Below are 20,922 nucleotides of genomic sequence, written 5' to 3'. Positions count from 1 at the left end.
TTGCTTTTGTGTCTGGCTTGTTTCACTTAGCATCGTGTCCTCCATGTTCATCTGTGCTGTAGTGGTTGTCAGGACTTTCTTCATTTTGTGCCATCATATATAGATGGACCATATTTTGGTAATCCATTCATCTGTCCGTGGGTGCTTGAGTTGCTTCAACTTCTTCTCTATTGTGAAGAGTGCTGCAGTGAACATGGGTGTGCAAATATCTCTTCAAGACCCTGCTCGACAATTCTGGAAATATACCTAGAAATGGAATTGCTGGATCATATGATAATTCTATTTTAATTCTTTGAGTAACCTCCATCCTGTTTTCCCCACCAACAGCACGTAATGCTCCAGATTCTCCACAACCCTGTCAACAATTGTTATTTTCTGTTGTTGTGTAGCAGCCATCCCACTGGGCCACTGGGTGTGAGGTGGGATCTCATTGTGGTTTTGACGTGCATTTTCCTGATGCTTAATGATGTTTTTTTTTTTTTTTTTTTTTTTTTTTGCTTAATGATGTTAAGCATCTTTTCATGGCTTGTTGGCCATGTGCATAACTTCTGTGGAGGAATGTCCAAGTTCTTTGCCCATTTTTGAGTTGGATTTTTTGGCTTTTTTCTTTGTTCTGGAGTTTTAGGGGTTCTCTACATATTGTGAATATTAATCCCTTGTGAGATATGTGATTTGCAAATATTTTCTCCCATTCTGTGGGCTGCCTTTTTACTCTGTAGACAGTGTCTTTTGATGCACAAAATTTAAAAATTTTCATGAAGTATAATTTGTCTATTTTTTCTTTTGCTTCCTGTGCCTTTGCTGTCCTATTCAAGAAATCATGTCAAATGTTGTGAAGCTTTTGTCCTGTGTTTTCCCCTAAGAGTCTTAGTTTTAGGTCTTACATTTCAGTCTTTGATATATTTTGAGTTAATTTTTCATATGAGGAAGGCTCTAAAGCCATTCTTTTGCATGAGGACATCCAGTTTTCCCAGCACCATTTGTTGAAAAGACTGTCTTTTCCCTATTGAGTGATCTTGGCAGCCTTGCTGAAAATCACTTGACCACATATGTGAGGGTGTTTCTGGGCTCTCTATTCCCTTTTATTGGTTTATGTACTGTCTTTTTGCCAACACCACGCTGTTTTAATTATTGTCACTTGGTAGTACATTTTGAAATCAGAAACTGTGATTCCTTCAGTTTTGGTCTTCTTTTTCAAGATAATTTTGGTGATTTGGAGTCCCTTGAGATTCTATACAAAATTTATAATGGTTTCCCAATTTCTGCCAAAAAATGACATTGGGATTTTTGTAGGGATTGTATTGAACCTATAGATTGCTTTGGGTACTATAGATGTTTTCACAATATGAAGACTTCAAATCCACAAACATGGAATGTGTTTCCATTTATTTATGACTGCTTAGATTTTTTTCAGGACCATTTTGTAATTTTCATTATAAACATCTTTCACTTCCTTGGTTAAGCTAAATCTATAAGTAGTTCTTTTTGATGCTATTGTAAGTGGAATTGTTTTTTCAGTATCCTTTTCATATTGTACATTGTTCAAGTACAGAAATGCAACTGACGTTTTGTGTGTTGACTTTGTATTCTATCACTTTGCTGAAATCATATATTAATTTTAACAGGTATTTTGCATATCCTTTAGGGTTTTCTAATATAAGATTGTATCATCTGCAAACAGAGACTATTTTAGTCCTTCCCAAATGTGATGCCATTTATTATTATTCTTGCTGAATTCTTTTTTTTATTATTATTTTTAAGTAGGCTCAGAGGGGCTTGAACTCAAGACCCTGAGATCAGAGTCATATGCTCTACTGACTGAGCCAGCCAGATCCCCCTATCTTGCCTAACTGTTCGAGCTAGAATTTCCAGTACTATGTTTAATAGAAGTGTAAATGTGGGTATTCTTACCTGATTATTGATTGTAGAAGAAAAGCTTTAAGTCTTTGACCATTGAGTTTGATGGACACAATGGGTTTTTTCATATATGTCTTTTATTATGTTGAGGTACTTTACTATTTTTGTTTTTTTTAATCATGGAAAAATGTTGAATTCTTTCAAATATTTTTTTCTGTGTCAGTTGAATTGACCATGTAGGTTTTTTCCCCCTTTCATGCTGTTAATGTGGTATATTACATTGATTTTCATATGTTGAACCATCCTTGCATGCCAGAGAAAAATCCTGCTTGGTCATGGTGTATAACCCTTTTGATATGCTACTGAATTCTCTTTGCTTGTATTTTGTTGAGGATTTTTGCATCAATGTTCATAAGTGATATTGCTCTGTAGTTTCTTTCCTTGTAGTCTTTCCCTGGCTTTGGCTCAGGGTAATGCTGATCTCATAGAATGCGTTAAGAAGTGTTCCTTCATTTTCAATTTTTTAAGACAGTTTGAAAATAATTAGTATTCTTTAAATGTTTGTTAAAACATATTTATAGTTTCCTACAGTACTAGGTGAAGCCATCAGTTTTAGGATTTTTTTGGTCAAGAAATTTTTTATTATTCAATTTACTTACTAGTTATAAGTTTATTCAGATTTTCTATTTCCTCATGATTTAGTCTTGGTGGGTTTTGTGTATCTAAGAATCCATCCATTTCATCTAGGTTATCTAATTTTTTGGTGTACAATTATTCATTAACACTATCTTATAATCCTTTTTATTTATGTCACATTTGTTTGAACATTTCTACTTTCATTTTTATTTTGGTAACTTTTGTCTTAGTCCATCCAGCTAAAGTTTTGTCAGTCATGTTGATCTTTCCAAAAAGCCAACTTTTGGTTTCATTGATTTTCTCTATTGTTTTTCTATCCTCTATTTTGTTTTTCTCTACTCTCATCATATTATTTTCTTCCTTCTGCTAGCTTTTGGTTTACTCTGTTCTTCTTTCTCTAATTTCTTAAAAAGTATAGTTAGATCATTGACTTGTGATCATCCTTGTTTTTAATGTGTTCATAACTATAAATTTCTTCTAAGCACCATTATCAATGAGTTAATTAGTTTTGGTAAGCTGTGTTTTCTTTTTCATTTATCTCTAATTATTTTTTAAATTTTATTCATAATTTATTCTTTGACTCATTGGTGGTATTTGGACAAAAGATTGAGCCTCTGATGTTCAAAGTAGATCCAAAGGTGACCATATTTATAGTCTCTACAGACTTAGAGCTTGTAAACATAAAATAAATATTGAAAGAATATAAACAGAAGAATTCTTTTATAAGCATTCCTTTTATTCCAGAAACACCTGTAAGAAGCAGAATAGCTTCAAGACTTAAACTAGTTGATTTCTGAAAAGAAAGTACATGGAAGAAATCACAACCACCCCTGTAAGCTGCTCAGATGGTAATGGGCACTCTTGGTCCTCTGCAGTAAATGTAAATATTTTAAGTCAGTACAGTAAAAGGAAATATTAAATATTAAAGCTGCATGAATATGTGAAGTGTTTTTTGCTTTCTCTGTATAATTTCTAAAATCTATGTTTGTATTAAAATTAAATATATATAATAATAAAAGTGCATTGTTTAATTTCCAAAATGTTGTGAATTTTCTACTTTTCCTTCCATTATTGATTTCTAGCCTCATCCCATTGTGGTCAGAGAAGATACTTTGTATAATATCTACCAGTGTGGAGCCCAACCTGGAGCCTGAACTCATGACCCTGAGACCAAAACCTGGACCAAAATCAAGAGTTGGACACCCAATCAACTGAGCCATCCAGGTGCCTCAATATCTATCTTTTAAAATCCACTGGGACTTAACTAGTAACCTCACATATGGTCCATCCTGGAAAATACCATGTGTGCCCTTGAGAAGCATGTGTGCATGATTGTTGGTGGAAGGTGTTTTGTATATGTATTGGATCTGGTGGGTTTATTATGTTACGTCCTCTGTTTCCTTATTTATCTTTTGTCTGGTCCTTCTACCTATTGTTGTGAGTGGGGTAATCAAATCTCCAACTATTCATAAAACTGGCTATTTCTCCCTTCAATTTTGTCAGTTTTTGCCTCATATATTTTGGTGGTCTAATGTTAGGTATGTACATGTTTATGTTTCTTATAAGTTCTTGCTGTATTGAACTTGTTATTAATATATAATGTTCTGATTTAAGTATGTTTTGTCTGATATTAGTTTAGCCACCCCTACTCTCCTTTGATCACTGTTTGCATGGAATATGTTTTTCTATCCTTTCACCTTCAATCTATTTGTGTCTGGATCTCAAGTGAGTCTTTTATAGACAACCTATGGTTGGATTATGCATTTTTCCCATTTTGCTAATCTCTGTTTTTTATTGGAGAGTTTGGTTCTTTTACATTTATGATTTTGCTAATAAGGAGGGACTTACTTCTGTCATTGTACTGTTTTCTATGTGTTATAATTTTTTGTCCCTCATTTCCTGCATCTTTTGTGCATAGTTGATTTTTTATAGTGAAATATTTAAATTCCTTTCTCGTTTCCTTTTATGTATATTTCATAGCTGTTTTATTTGTAGTTACCATGGGGATTATATTTAATTTATACCAATTATATAATCAACAAATGTCAATATAATTATATAATAATATAATCAATTATAATTATATTTGAATTTATATCAAATTAATTTGAAGAACAATAAAACTTCCCCTTTACAGCTCTATTCCCTCCCCTTTCAATTGTGGATGTCACAAAATTATACCTCTGTACATTGCGTGCGCAAAACATAAATTAGGGATGCCTGAGTGGCTCAGTGGTTGAGCATCTGCCTTTGCCTCAGGGCATGACCCTGGAGTCCTGGGATTGAGTCCCACAGCAGGCTTCTTGCATGGAGCCTGCTTCTCCCTCTGCCTGTGTCTCTGCCTCTCTCTGTCTGTCATGAATAAATAAACAAAATCTTTTAAAAAAAATAAATTATTCTTTTAAATGCATAATTCTCTTAAATTATGCAGAAAACAAAACCTGGAATTATAAACCAAAGTTACAATTCTAGCTTTTAAACTAATAGTTTCCTTAAATGAATTAGTCTCTTAAATCATGTAGGAAACAAAAAGTGCAGTTACAAACCAATGTTACATACTTTTATAATTGTTCATGTATTTGCTTTTATTGAGATTTTTGTTTCTCCATATGGCCTCAAGTTACTGCCTAGTGTCCTTTCATTTCACCCTGCATGTCTCTCTTGAGCATTTCTTTCAGGGCAGGTCTAGGTGGTCATGAAAACCCTCAGCTTTTGTTTATCTGGGAATGTTTTGTTGGGTATAGGATTCTTGTTTGACAGGCTTTTTTCTCTTAGCACTTTGAATATGTTGACCCACTGTCTTCCGGCCTCCAAAATTTCTAATGAAAAATCTGCTAGTAATCTTTTTCAAGAGCCATTGTATGTGATGAGTTGCTTCCCTCTTGCTGCTCTTGAGATTCTCTTTGTCATTGTCTTTTGAAAGTTGAATTATGATGTGTCTTGATATGGGTTCGAGTAAATCTTACTTGGAGTTTTTTGAACTTCTTGGATGCATTATATTTATGCATTCCATGAAATGTGGGGAGTTTTCAGCCATTATTTCTTCAAATATTCCCTCTATCCCTTCTCTTTCTCTCCTCCTTCTGAGACACCCACAATGTGTATGCTGGTCTGTTTGATGGTGTCCCACAGGTCCCCTGAACTCTGTTCACTGTTCTTCAGTATTTTTTTCTTTTTGTTCCACAGACTCAATAATTTCTATTGTCCTATCTTTAAGCTCACAAATTCTTTCTTCTGCTTGCTCAAATCTGTCTTTGAATCCCATAGTGATTTTTATATGTTAGTTATTGCATTTTCCAGCTTTAGAATTTCTTTTTTGTTTAAGAGTTTCTCTTTACCTATATTTCTATTTTGTTCACACATTGTTTTCTTGACTTTCTTCACATCTTCTTTTAGTTCTTTGAGTGTCTTTAAGATAATTGTTTTCAATTATTTTTCTAGAACATCTTCCCTTTGGTCTTTTTTGTAAAGTTTCTGTTGATATATTCTTTCCTTTGAATGGGCCATACTTTGCAATTTTTTTTAACACCTTGTGATTTTTTCATTGAACACTGAACCATGAATATTTGGATTTAATAATGTGGTTCCTCTGGAAATCAAATTCTCCCCCTACCCTAGGATTTACTGGTTTTATTATTGTTTTTATTTTACTTTGATTGCTGTGCTGAGGATCAGCCTGAGGTGTAACTTTGGATCTTGTCAGGTCTTTTTTGAGCCCCTCCCTGGACATGCATTGTCACTTTCTAATTTCCCCCCTCATATACAGTTGTTTTTAATACCTGGCTATCAAACAATGAAAAAGAAAAAGTGAAGTGGTGGGAAGGGAGCTGGCATTGAATTCCCCTGGAAGTCTGTTTAGCTTGAATGAGGTATCTTGCAACATTATGGGGAGAGGCAACAATAATGGCTGCCTGCTTATTTGTCTGCATCTCTGTTATTAGAAAGATTAGTCAGCAATCAGAGCACAGATCCCTGATATTTGGGGGACAGGGTCTTTGGCTCACTCTGGCTCCTGCATGGTGCTCCAGAAACAGATGATTGCCTGCTGTGTGTCTGAGGGTGGAAGATGGGGATGAGTGGCTGCAATTGTGCTAAGAGCTGAAATTGATCAAAAATAGCTGCAATTTACCATCCAAGCCCGGAAAGGCCAAGCCTTCAATAGACTCCTAAGTCCAAAATAATTGTTTCATCAGAGGGTTTCTGCCTCTGCAACTGTGTCCAAGTAGGGAGACAGTTTCTCATTTATAGGTGCTTCCTATTCTGCCATCTTCCCATAATTCTCTTTAAACAGTATTCCTTTGAAAGATCCTATAAATAAACCAATCACCCACTAAAATGTGGGATATGTCACCCCTTTCAGTGTGGTAGTTCCGTTTTTTTTTTTTTTAAAGCAGTATCTCTGGGGCACCTTGGTGGCTCAGTGGGGTGAGCATCTGACTCTTAATTTCAGCTCAGGTCATGATCTCAGGGTTATGGGATTGGCCCTATGTTGGGCTCCAAGCTCAGCAGTGAGTCTGCTTGGGAGTCTCCCTCTCCTTCTCCCTCTGCCGCTGCCCACCCCCATGCATGCATACTATCTCCCTAAATAAATAAGTAAATACACAAAATCTTTTTTTTAAATAAAAGCAGTATTTTTATAGGAACATATGAATCACACAATAGTTACAAGACTGTCATATATGATGACATACACAATCTGAACAAGACAGACTAATTAAGAATTCACATAGTGTCAACACTCGTAAAACAATCAATGTGATTCATCATATCAGCAAGAGAAAAACCAAGAACCATATGATCCTCTCATTAGATGAAGAGAAAGCATTTGACAAAATACAGCATCCATTCCTGATCAAAACTCTTCAGAGTGTAGGGATAGAGGGAACTTTCCTCAACATCTTAAAAGCCATCTACGAAAAGCCCACAGCAAATATCATTCTCAATGGGGAAGCACTGGGAGCCTTTCCCCTAAGATCAGGAACAAGACAGGGATGTCCACTCTCACCACTGCTATTCAACATAGTATTGGAAGTCCTAGCCTCAGCAATCAGACAACAAAAAGACATTAAAGGCATTCAAGGGAGGAGGGCGGGGGGTGGGAGTGAATGGGTGACGGGCACTGGGTATTATTCTGTATGTTGGTAAATTGAACACCAATAAAAAAAAAATAGAATATAAAAAAAAAAAAATAAAGGCATTCAAATTGGCAAAGAAGAAGTCAAACTCTCCCTCTTCGCCAATGACATGATACTCTACATAGAAAACCCAAAAGCCTCCACCCCAAGATTGCTAGAACTCATACAGCAATTTGGTAGTGTGGCAGGATACAAAATCAATGCCCAGAAATCAATGGCATTTCTATACACTAACAATGAGACTGAAGAAAGAGAAATTAAGGAGTCAATCCTATTTACAATTGCACCCAAAAGCATAAGATACCTAGGAATAAACCTAACCAAAGAGGTAAAGGATCTGTACCCTAAAAACTATAGAACACTTCTGAAAGAAATTGAGGAAGACACAAAGACATGGAAAAATATTCCATGCTCATGGATTGGTAGAATTAATATTGTGAAAATGTCAATGTTACCCAGGACAATTTACACGTTTAATGCAATCCCTATCAAAATGCCATGGACTTTCTTCAGAGAGTCAATTATTTTAAGAGAGAACAAATTATTTTAAGATTTGTGTGGAATCAGAAAAGACCCCGAATAGCCAGGGGAATTTTAAAAAAGAAAACCATATCTGGGGGCATCACAATGCCAGATTTCAGGTTGTACTACAAAGCTGTAGTCATCAAGACAGTGTGGTACTGGCACAAAAACAGACACATAGATCAATGGAACAGAATAGAGAACCCAGAAGTGGACCCTGAACTTTATGGTCAACTAATATTCGATAAAGGAGGAAAGACTATCCATTGGAAGAAAGACAGTCTCTTCAATAAATGGTGCTGGGAAAATTGGACATCCACATGCAGAAGAGTGAAGCTAGACCACTCTCTTTCACCATACACAAAGATAAACTCAAAACGGATGAAAGATCTAAATGTGAGACAAGATTCCATCAAAATCCTAGAGGAGAACACAGGCAACACCCTTTTTGAACTCGGCCACAGTAACTTCTTGCAAGATACATCCACGAAGGCAAAAGAAACAAAAGCAAAAATGAACTATTGGGACTTCATCAAGATAAGAAGCTTTTGCACAGCAAAGGATACAGTCAAAAAACTAAAAGACAACCTACAGAATGGGAGAAGATATTTGCAAATGATGTATCAGATAAAGGGCTAGTTTCCAAGATCTATAAAGAATTTATTAAACTCAACACCAAAGAAACAAACAATCCAATCATGAAATGGGCAAAAGACATGAAGAGAAATCTCACAGAGGAAGACATAGACATGGCCAACATGCACATGAGAAAATGCTCTGCATCACTCGCCATCAGGGAAATACAAATCAAAACCACAATGAGATACCGCCTCACACCAGTGAGAATGGGGAAAATTAACAAGGCAGGAAACCACAAATGTTGGAGAGGATGCAGAGAAAAGGGAACCCTCTTACACTGTTGGTGAGAATGTGAACTGGTGCAGCCACTCTGGAAAACTGTGTGGAAGTTCCTCAAAGAGTTAAAAATAGACCTGCCCTATGACCCAGCAATTGCATTGTGGGGGATTTACCCCAAAGATTCAGATGCAATGAAACGCTGGGACACCTGCACCCCGATGTTTCTAGCAGCAATGGCCACAATAGCCAAACTGTGGAAGGAGCCTCGGTGTCCATCAAAAGATGAATGGATAAAGAAGATGTGGTTTATGTATACAATGGAATATTCCTCAGCCATTAGAAATGACAAATACCCACCATTTGCTTCAACGTGGATGGAACTGGAGGGTATTATGCTGAGTGAAGTAAGTCAATCGGAGAAGGACAGTGTATGTTCTCATTCATTTGGGGAATATAAATAATAGTGAAAGGGAATATAAGGGAAAGGAGAAGAAATGTGTGGGAAATATCAGAAAGGGAGGCAGAACGTAAAGACTCCTAACTCTGGGAAACGAACTAGGGGTGGTGGAAGGGGAGGAGGGTGGGGCGTGGGGGTGAGTGGGTGACGGGCACTGAGGGGGACACTTGATGGGATGAGCACTGGGTATTATTCTGTATGTTGGTAAATTGAACACCAATAAAAATTAATTTATTAAAAAAAGAGATACTCAACACCATTAAACATCAGGAATGCAAATAAAAAAAAGAATTCACATAGTGTAAAAATATACGTATTAAAAGTTAACCATGTAGGGGTTTCTGGGCGGCTCAGTGGGCTACTTGTCTGCCTTCACTCAGGTCATGATCTCAGGGTCCTGGGATTGAGTCTCGCATCAGGCTCCCTCTGCCCCTCACCCTGCTCATGCTTTCTGTTTCTGTCTCTCCAATAAACAAATCTTTTTAAAAAATAAAAGTAAACTTCATGGACAGATGCATATGCAGCAAGAGGAGTAGATAACAGGAAGCTGGGAGTCGAGAGATCATGTGCAGTAATACTGCTTTTTCCCCCAATACAGAAAATAACTTCCCCTCACACATAGATACTCCAAACACATGAAAATATGCAAGGGTAAATTATGATCTGCTACACATGCAGTCTAAAGTGGTCTCACTGTGATTTTTCTGTGTCACCCCCACAAAAATAGCAGATAGTGAAACCCATGAAGTACTAGGAAGCATAAGTTGTCTATCCTAGGTTGGACTTGGAACATATTTAACTTGACATTAATATTTATAAATAGCCAATGTCTCCTTTTGCTATGTTCTATTCACAATTGACATGCACTTAGAGTGGACAATTTTGATAGCTATGTTAACATTAGTAATAAAACATCCAGTTATTTTACCAGCAAAATGGGTTTATTTGGGAATAACAGATTGTAATCAGAGACAAGTGTGCTACAACAAAACAATAGGCAAGTCCAAGACACAAAGGAGAAGAAATTATTTCTTGGAGAAGAAGGAGGTTGGGAGGGGCTGTTTGAAGGAAGGTCCCCTGGAGACTAGTAGGGGTTCAGGGTGATGAGGGTTCTCACCAGATGAACTGTAGGGGTGCTGGGCTTCTTACAGGAGGGTCTGTAGCTGGTGAGTCTTTCCTGGTGAGGGTTCTTCTGTGAGGCCTGTAACTGATGGTTATCCTATGATTGAGGTGGAGAGGCAGGCATGAGAGTTGTCACCTCTGGCGTCTTGAGTCCAGTTGTAGTTGTTTCCTTTTATTAATGTACACAGTTGTTTGATCTAAAAGTGATTGCTAAAGCACTCTTAAGAATACAAGAACTTTAATGGTGCCTTGGTGGCGCTGGTTAAATATCTAACTCTTGGTTTTGGCCCAGGTCATGGGAGGGAGCTGCATTCGGCTCTATGCTCAGCATGGAGTCTGCTTCTACCTCTGCCCTACCTGCTAGTCCTCTCTCTCAAATAAACAAAAAAACACAACAATTTAATAACATTTTAGTCACATAGTTCACATGAAACATAATCATAGTTTTAAGACAAAAGGTAGACAGAGTGCATCTGAATTTTAATGCTTGACTTTCAGTATTTTGTAGCTCCTACCACTGCAAGAGATGAAATTGATATAAGTACTTGTTTCTTTACTAGAGCAACACCAGTTTGAATTCTTAGATCAGAGAAAATCCAAAACAGAAGAAATATCACTCATTTTTTTCTTTGGGCCTTTTAGGAAAACAGACGAAATATATAAATTATTTAAATTTCCTATTGGGCAGTGGTGTTTTTCTGTGTGTAACTGTCTAGGAAATGAACCAAAGAAGAATTTCCTATTACTACAAGAGCATTCAGTTGGTACATTTCTATTAGAAATTAGGGACCTTGAATAGAAGTTTAAATGTTTTTTTTTAATTATTTTTTTAAATTATTTATGATAGTCACACACACAGAGGAAGAGAGAGAGGCAGAGACACAGGCAGAGGGAGAAGCAGGCTCCATGCACCGGGAGCCTGACGTGGGATTCGATCCCGGGTCTCCAGGATCACGCCCTGGGCCAAAGGCAGGCGCCAAACCGCTGCGCCACCCAGGGATCCCTTGAATAGAAGTTTAGAATTTTCTTATACACACCCTTTACTCTGTTTTCTGCCAGCTATTATGGCCAATGCATTTTGGGGAACCATGCTTCACAACTGAGGCTTAAAGATCCTTTTATGGAGAGTTTTCTAGTTGAGTAGAAATCCTTCTATAAAAAGTTGGCTGTGATTTGAAACTATACTACAAAGCTATTGTAGTTAAAACAGTGTAGTACTGACCTAAAAATAGACATATAAACCAAAGGAATAGAATAGAGAAACCAGAAAGAAACCTCACATATACAGTCAACAGGTATTTGATAAAGGAGACAAGAACATCCAGTAAGGAAAGGGTAATCTCTTCAACAAGTGATGCTGAGAATACAGGATAACCACATGCAGAAGAACGAAACTGGACCCCCTTCTCATACCACTCACAAAAATTAACTCAAAATGCCTTGATCTTTAACATAAGACCTGCAACCCTAAAATTCCTAAAAGGAAACTGGGAAAAAAAACTGCTCAATATTGGTCTTGGCAATGATTTATTTTATGACACCAAAAACACAAACAACAAAAGAAAATAAACCGACAGGCGGGACTATCACCAAACTTAAAAGCTTCTGCACAGCAAAATAAGGCATCAATAAAATGAAAAGGCAATCTACAAAATGGAAGAAAATTTTTGTAAACCACATATTTGAGGTTAATATCCAAAATCTACAAAGAACTCAACAATAACAAAGACTCCCAAACAATCCAGCTTAAAAATGAGCAGAGAAAGTAAATAGACCAAAACTTAATTTTTCCAGAGAAAATATCCAAATAACCAACAGGTTCATGAGCAGGTGCTCAATATCACCAATCACCAAGGAAATACAAATCAAAAGCATGATGAGATATTGTCTCACACCTGTAAGAATGGCTAGTATCAAAAAGACGAGTGTTGGTGAGGATGTGAAAAAAAGGGAGCCCTTATGCACTGTTGGTGGGACTGTAAAGTAGCTCAGCCACCGTTAGGAACAGTATGGAGGCTCTTCAAAAAGTTAAAAATAGAGCAACTATATGATTCAGCAATCCCACTCATGGGTATACATCCAAAGGAAATGAAAACAGGATATCAAAGAGACATATTCACTCCCATGTTTAGGAAAGCATTATTCACAATAGTCAAGATATGAAATAACCTATGTCCATCAATGGATGAATGAATAAAGCACATATGTTGAGTCATGAGAAGAGAGGAAATGAAATTCTGCCATTTGCAACAATGGGTGGACCTTAGGATATTATGCTGAGTGAAATAGACAAAGACAGATACTTCATGATTCATATCTCTCATACGTGGAACTAAGAGCTGAAATCATAGAAGCAGAGCATAAAGTGATGGTTCCTAGGAGTGACAGGGTGAGGGAATGGGAGGGATCCCTTTTAAGGGTACATGCTTGGGACTAGTGAGTCAGTCCCAGAGACCTAATACACATTACAGTCACTACAAACAACAAGAGTGTATTATGATTGAATCTGGATTGCTCCCAACGCTAGAAGAAATGAAAATGACAGTTAGGTGACCCGTGGCGGTATTCCCAACTCAGTGATGGCAGTTATGCTGCAATGTAAAGGTATTAAATCAATACACCGTATGCCTTACCCACAATGTTGTTTGTCCAACATATCTCAATTTTTTAAAGAAAGTTGGCAGATTCTGTTACTCCAGAGAAGACTTAATGTCTCTCAGAATGCTCAAATAGCGTTTCCTGTTGGGAAAGAGCATAAAGATGAGGATTTATTTCATTGACAATTTAGAATGCAATGTATTAACCTTAAAAATAGAACTATTTTTCCTAGCTATTTTCCCAGCAAAACTGGGTTAACCCGTGAATAGCAGAGGACTGCAGGGCAGGGCAAAATTCCAGATGAGTCAGGAGAACTAGGCAGAGGAGGCCTATTTATAGAGGAAAGGGGGCGGGGTGGCTGCTGTAAACAAAGTCCATTGAGTACATTGAGAGATCAAAGTGTAATGGCTTTTCATTGGCTGGGCTGTGGCAGTCTCTCATTGACTGGGCTGTGACTATCTCTCATTGGCTGACCTGTGGCAGTGTCTCGTTGGCTGGACTATTGCTGGTGGAGGAAGAAACTTTCCTTCCTCCTGCTGGGACAGTAAAGTGGTTACTAAGGTAACATCCAGGTGCAAGTGCATCTCCTCCGTTGCATCTGCAGGTGACGGGGAATGGTAGGGCCTGGAGCTCCCCTGCCTGCCTGCAGACTCCATTCTAAACCACCTTTGGTTACATAGTATTTTATTTTTAAATTCCTGAAATTTGAAAACAAGACAACCTAAGTTAAATAATATAGTTTTCCAAAGCTGTACATGCTAATTTCAAGCTCAGTGTTTCTCCTTGAAATGCAAAAACAACTTCCTAAAACTAGACAAGAGCACCACTACCCTGATGATCTGTGATTAGATCTGTGATCAATCACAATTTGTAGTTTCCCTTTTTATCCTCGCTAAGAGTTTAAAAAATTGTAGAATGGTCTTCTTCTTCTTCTTCTTCTTCTTCTTCTTCTTCTTCTTCTTCTTCTCCTTCTTTCTTCTTCTTCTTCTTCCTTCTTCCGTCTTCTTCCTTCTTCTTTTCTTCTCCTTCTTCTTCTTCTTCTTCTTTTCTTCTTCTTCTTCTTCTTCTTCTTCTTCTTCTTCTTCTTCTTCTTCTTCTTCTTCTTCTCCTTCTTTCTTCTTCTTCTTCTTCTCATTCTCATTCTCATTCTTATTATTACTGTCTTTTTATTTCCAGGTAAGCTCTCTACTGTTTAGTGTTCTCTAAGATATTTTATTTAAATTCATTTATTTAACATATAGTGTATTATTAGTTTCAGAGATGGAGTTCAGTGATTCATCAGTCTTATATAACACCCAGTGCTCGTGACATCATGTGCCCTCTTTCATGTCCATCACCCAGTACCCTGTCCCCCCACTCCCCTCTCCTCCAGTGACCCTCAGTTTGTTTCTTGTGGTTAAGAGTCTCTTATAGTGGACACCTGGGTAGGTCAGTCCATGAAGCATCTGCCTTCGACTCAGATCATGATCCCAGGGTCCTGGGATTGAGCCCCACGTGGGGCTCCCTGCTCAGAGGGTCATCTGCTTCTCCCTCTCCCTGTCACTCCTCCACTTGTGCGCGCACACACACTCAAATAAATAAATAAAATCTTTAAAAAAAGAGTCTCTTGTGGTTGGTCTCCCTCTATGATTTCTTCATGTTTTATTTTTCCTTCCCTTCCCCTATACTCTGTTTCTCAGATGCCACATGAGTGAGATCATATAATTGTCTTTTCCTGATTGATTTATTTCGCTTAGCATAATATCCTCTTGTTCCACCCATGTCTTGCAAATGGTAAGATTTCATTGCTTTTGATGGCCGAGTAAGAGTCCCTTGTATATATATACCACATCTTCTTTATCCATTCATCTGTTGATGGACATCTGGCTCTTTTCATAGTTTGGCTATTGTGAATATTGTTGCTATAAACTTTGGGGTGCAGGTGCCCCTTCGGATCACTACATTTGTAACTTTGTGGTAAATACCCAGTAGTGCAATTGCTGGGTCATAGGGCAGCTCTACTTTTAACTTCTTGAGAAACCTGTTTTCCAGAGCAGCTGGATCAGCTTGCATTCTCACCAGCAGGGCAAGAGGGTTCCCTTTTCTCTGCATCCTTGCCAACATCTATCCTTTCCTGACTTGCTCATTTTAGCCATTCTGACTGGTGTGAGGTGGTATCTATCTTATTGTGGTTTTGGTTTGCATTTCCCTGATGCTGAGTGATGTTGAGCATTTTTTTTTCATGGTCTGTTGACCACTTGTATGTCTTCTTTGGAGAAATGTCTGTTCAGGTCTTCTGCCCATTTCTTATCTGGATTATTTGTCCTTTGGGTGTTGAGTTTGGTAAATTCTTTATAGATTTTGGATACTAGTCCTTTATCTGATAAGACATTTGCAAATATATTCTCTCATAGAATGGCGCATTTTTCTAATCTTACACCAATTTGTTTTTAAAAAAAATATTTATTGGGATGCCTGGGTGGCTCAGTGATTGAGCATTTGCCTTCAGCCCAGGACGTGATCCTGGGGTCCTGGGATCATGTCCCACATAGGATTCCCTGCATGGAGCCTGCTTCTCCCTCTGCCTGTGTCTCTGCCTCTCTCTCCGTGTCTCTCATGAATAAATAAAATCTTTAAAAAATAAAAATTTAAAAATATTTGAGAGGGAGTGTGTGTTCACTTGCGTACAAGTGGGGGGAGGGGCAGAGGGAGGAAGAGAATCCCAAGAAGATTCCCTGCTGAGTACAGAGCCCCAAGCCCCAAGAAGGGCTCAATCTCACAATCCTGAGATCATGACCTGAGTCAAAATCAAGAGTCCCACACTTAATGGATTGAGCCACGCAGGCACCCCTAGTTTTATACCAATTTCATTCCTGATGTCTCCTGAGATGCATATACCATACACAGGAACCTATCTTCCTCCTTCTCACTTTCACACACTTCAGAAATCTGCATTGACATGTTGCATCTATCCACCAATGGGGAGAAGACTTGAGTAGTATGGAGCCATAAGCACCTTCTGATTATCCTGATGAATTCACTCACGTTGATGCAACTAGGTACCAGGAACTTGATTGATCTGGGACAGGAAGCTGCTTCTCACCCCAGTATGATATGGGGGGCAGTTGGACGGGCCAGAGGGTCATGGTGGCTCCCGCTCCAATAACAGCCTCCTTTGTGTGGTGTTAGGTTTGGTTTTTGTTTTTTTTTTTTCCAACACTAAGCTTAAGTTTGAAGAATTGAAGTTTGAAGAAAATTGTTTCAAGAATGAGTGTGAAATACGAGAAATGGTTTAATTTGAAAACCTGATTAATGAAACCTAATTCCATTTCTATTTAAAAGGGGGAATGAAAGTATCAGTCATTTTGAAAGGATAAAATGTGAAATGACTGAAAAGGAACTAGAGTTCGTGCTGGATGCCAGGGCCATGAGCCACTGGTGCGGAGAGCACATGGCCCTTCTTCTACTTTGGGAGATTCTTGCCTGAAAACCAGTTAGAAAAACTCTGCCTTTCCTCCCCTGATAGGAAGCCTAAGGTTCTATTAGTACTCCAGCAGCTGCTACTCTGCGGTGATGCAGCCCAATGGAAAGTAGTTGGCTGACATTTATGGTGGCCATCTGTAGATGTCTTGGACCACCAAGGGCCACCACCACGAGGGTCACTGCCTCCAGAGGCCACCACCACGTGGGTCACCTCCCCCCCTGGGCCACCGCCATCAAGGCCACTGTCCGGAGAGGCCGCCTCGGGGAACCTGTCCGCCCCCACAGCGGCGTCCCTCGTCAGTCCTTGGCTACTACCCACCCCACCCCCCAGCCCCCAGCCCTGGGGTTGCTCTGAACCGCCCGCGCTCAGACGTAGGGACCCGGGCGAGCCTCCCGGCCGCAGAGCCCGTCCTTCCCCGCAGCGAGTTCAAGGAGGAAACCGCCCAGCCGGGCTTCCCGCTGATTGGCTGAACGAGAGGCAGGCCAGAGGTGATTGGTCGGGCCGGACGCCTCTCCGCGCGCACACCGCGGCCCCGCCTTCTTCCGCAGCCACTGCCTGGTGGGCAGACGCGATTGGAGCAGACGCGCCGGCCAGGCCCGGCCCGGCCCGCCTCCGCCCCGCCCCCGCCGGAGGGCGCGACGTCACTACCCGGCGTGCCGCGCGCGGCGCTTCCCCCACCCACTAATGTTTTGGCCGATTCAAGATGGCGGTGCAGGAGTCAGCTGCTCAGCTCTCCATGACCCTGAAGGTGCAGGAGTACCCGACCCTCAAGGTGGGGTCTGCGGGCCGGGGGGGCGGCCGCGCTTGGCCAGTGCCCGCGGACCGCGGGGGGAACAAGGGGAGGGAGGGGGGGCAGGGTGGGGCCTGGGGCACCGGGCGGGGTCTGGGGGGGTCTGCGGGGCGGCCTCCCGGGGTCTAGAGGGTCTTGGGGTGTCTGCGGGGCGGGCTCCCGAGTTCCGCGGGCTCCAGGGTTCGGCAGGCCGCGCTCCCCAGAGTCTGAGGGGCTGCAGAGCCGGCTTGCCCAGGGTCTGGGGGTCTGCGGGCCGGCATCCCCGGGTCCAGGGGGCTGTGAGGCCGTCCTGCGGGGCTCCCCGGCGGCGGCGGGGCTCAGGGGGCCGGGGGCCTGCGGGCCGGGCGGGTGTGGCGGGGGGGCCGTCCATGGCCTGCCCGGCCTTCGAGGACTTCGTGGCAGGGCGTGGAGCGCGTCTGGCGCCCCGCTTCGCCCTGCGGAGCCCGATTGTGGCCCCTTAAACCTTAAAAAAGAAAAAAAAAAGGCACGAAGTGTCCCGCGTGAGTGACATGTCTGGCGGTAGCCAGACTGGTGACGGGGGCTGGGTGGAGGCCGGGTTTCCAGGGAGCGGGGTCGCGGCGCCTAGCAAGCGTGCCGACGAGATTCGGGGCTGTGTCCAGCTGTCCCCCGGAAGCTCACGTCAGCAGGTGTGGATGAGCTGGCTGCTAGGCCCTAATTAGGGAACCTGTGAGGAGGGACCTAACGACCTCATTGGGAACCCGTCTCGTGGAGCAATACCAAACCTGAAATACAGCCCTTGCCACTGGGTTACCGGCTGCGTGACCTTGGGTGGCCCCTTGGCCAAGCCTTGAGTTAGCATGAGCATGAAGTATGTGTGTCTAGTAGTAAGGGACGCACTTGCTCCCCACCTGGTTAGCAGAGGATTTGATGGTGATGAGAACAAAGCACCTGGAAGCGAGGTCCTTAGGAGATCAAGGTCGTAGCATTCCCAAGAGAACCATGACTTCCTTCTTCTCCTGGAAGACCCCGGCATCCCTATCCAGCTTACTGCTGACAGGTGGTGGTGGGTGAGGTGGGGTGGGGCTGCTGTGAGCACTTGGCTCGTCTGCCAGGGTTTGAAGACCACCCCGCTGTGTTCATGGCTTCTTGGGATACCTCCCGCAGGGTGCTTACCTGCTCTGAGATTGCTGACTCCTGTCCAGTGGGGATTGTAGCACCCGTGCCACCTTGGGTGAGCTGAGGGAGTCCATGCTGCCTGGAGCAGTGCTGGTCCTCTTTACAAGATGCCAATACAGTGGTCACCGGGAAGCAGAAGTGAGGCTGCTGCTTTTCACTGACCAGCGGGTCGAGCAGTGCTGTGTTCTGTGCCTTGTCTGACCAGGGAGGGCAGGGCACCCCTGCTGACAGGTACCCGATGCCTCTCCTCTGGGCCCTTTCAGGAGTAGGTGGTTGGCCCTTTTTATTCAACTCATTGAAGACCCTGTGGCTCAGAGAAACCATGACATCATGCCAGCTGAGGCCCCCAATGAAACATCCTTTGGATTGATGTTTATGCCTCCTCCCCCCCAACAAAAAATTAAATAAATAAGTAGGAGGCTTTCGTGGAAGAGCCGTTAATTTCTAACCTGTTGTCTTAGCCCACCACCAGACCTGTCGCTGGAACTGACGGAACAGTGGCAGTTTATCATTTCTGGTAGTGGCAACGTCAGACAGAAAGGGATTCCCCCTCCCAAATTCTCTTCTGTGATTTCATAATCCTGAATGTGATTGATTTCCAGAGTTATCAAATAGCCTCTGATTAAAAGTCATCCTGTAGATACTTAGGCAGGTAAAGAAATACTAGTGTCAGGTCAGGTGAGCTTGCCAGGTTAGACAGTTTTACTTCTGCTTTAGAATGATTTAAACAAATGTTTGAAATCAGAGTAGCTACTTCCGCCACTTTCCCTCACAGATTATCTAGATCATCTGTAATCCATTGATACATGTGTCACTGTTGAGAGCTAACATTTTCTTCTAGATGTTTTCAGGAGTGATTCCTCATGGATAATGAGGAAGTTTCACTGAGAAACTAGGGATCCTTGACTCAGGAGTGTAAATTAATACCGAGATCTCCAGAACACTTAGATGAGCCATGCTGGGCATAGTCTAGAGTGAGGTCCAGATACAGATGCCTTGGTAGCAGGGCCACTATACGGATATCAGGGAGAAGGGAGTGGGGGCCAAGGGGCTGGAGTGCTAGGAGGTGTATCAAGCGCACTCGCCTGCAGGGTAATGAGCCCAGTCCTCATTGCCTTCTTGTCACGATGGAGATTCCTTGTTCTTGAGAGGATTGGCACATCGGGCAGGTTCCTCATAGCCCCAGAGCTTCTGGGGGGCTCTGGGTACCTGGTGGGCCCTGGTCTTGGTCTTACCTCCTGACATGGTGGGAAGAGGATGGCACAGCTGTGAGACACTGCTGCCCACAGGGGCTGAGCTGGGCACCTACTCACTGAGCCCTCCATTCTGGGGCCAGGTGGGCCAGCACAGGCCTCTCAATCCCTGTGGTCCTTCAGGCTGGGTGATTCTTTGTAGCGGGGGCTGCGTATTACAGGATATTTAGTAGCACCCCTGGCTTCTGCCCACCAGATACCAGTAGCACACCCCTGGATGTCACCAGACATTGCCAGATGTCCCCTGGGGGACAAAATCACCCTAGTGAGAACCACTGGACTGGATTTTGCTTTGTGGAACTTGTTTTTATGTTCTTACAATAGCGGGGAGAGGAGGGCTCTTGGGACACACCTTTGTGTCCTGGGCCTGGCTATGAGTCTTCACCTGTGACCTTGAACTGTGGTGTCTTTTTTTAATAAAAGTAACTTCTGTCTACTTTCCAAATTATTCTGCTAATTATCCTGTTAATATTTTGGTGTATTGACTTCTGTTTTTTCCCCTTCAGAGAGCTGAAGTAAAATCGTATTTTAGAGACCTTTACTGCTACCCAAATCAGGTGGGGGTCTTCCCAGCCCAGGAGAAAGGAACGGTCTGGCATTGGTCCCTGGGAGACCTGGCTTTGGACTCTGACTCCTCCCCTTAGACTCCCCTGTGCCTATCTCTGTGCTCACCTGGGGCCTCCCTGGGCCTGTTGGTCCTCCCGGCCAGGTGGGCCTTAGCCTGACCAAGCTCAGACCCCATCCCAGCTGCCCTCTTCCTCACACATGATGGGCTGGGGAGCAGGGGCATTGCTCTTAGCTGGGTCTGTGGGCAGACCCCATATTCTGCTGTGTCTCTGAATTCTGTGTAGGATTGTTGAAATGTTCTGCTTTTAATTTGGTGACAGTCTTGTTGACCAAATCCTGGTCTGCAGTTTCAAAGCCTGGGTCTGTGCCTGTTGTAGAAAGTCTGGGTGCCAATTATATGCCTTAAGTTATAACTTTCAGTGCACTTTTCCACTTGGTCATGGCTGGATTTAGGTCATCATGTGTTCTCAAGTTTGAGGAACAGCCGTAAACATAAGCACTTGGTCTTAAGAGACAAATATCCTGAG

The 20,922-nt window shown here is 41.8% G+C and overlaps 1 protein-coding gene and 1 long non-coding RNA gene across 5 annotated transcripts in view; one reads left to right on the top strand and one right to left on the bottom strand.

Moving 5' to 3' along the window:
- Positions 1-10,124: 10,124 nt before the first annotated feature.
- Positions 10,125-19,016, bottom strand: LOC111095257. 3 transcript variants are annotated; one of them, XR_005357178.1, is made up of 3 exons: positions 18,573-19,016; positions 13,221-13,326; positions 10,125-10,684 (listed from the first exon to the last, which is right to left on the bottom strand). It is a non-coding gene; the product is annotated as an uncharacterized LOC111095257 (long non-coding RNA). The 3 variants fall into 3 exon arrangements; XR_005357179.1 differs by lacking the exon at positions 18,573-19,016 and adding an exon at positions 16,181-16,905; XR_005357177.1 differs by lacking the exon at positions 18,573-19,016 and adding an exon at positions 13,660-14,111 and having other exon boundaries at positions 10,126-10,684.
- MAEA (macrophage erythroblast attacher, E3 ubiquitin ligase) overlaps positions 17,280-20,922 on the top strand; it is a 36,187-nt gene continuing 32,544 nt past the window's right edge. For both annotated transcript variants that reach the window (XM_038533305.1, XM_038533304.1), the window contains exon 1: positions 17,280-17,420. In XM_038533305.1, coding sequence (XP_038389233.1) covers positions 17,352-17,420 — 69 coding nt within the window. In that variant the 5' untranslated portion in view covers positions 17,280-17,351. The remainder of the gene's footprint in view (positions 17,421-20,922) is intronic.

This window comes from Canis lupus, chromosome 3, assembly GCF_011100685.1.
Source record: "Canis lupus familiaris isolate Mischka breed German Shepherd chromosome 3, alternate assembly UU_Cfam_GSD_1.0, whole genome shotgun sequence".
Taxonomy (NCBI): Eukaryota; Metazoa; Chordata; class Mammalia; order Carnivora; family Canidae; genus Canis; species Canis lupus.
This window is presented reverse-complemented; position numbering and strand designations above follow the sequence as displayed.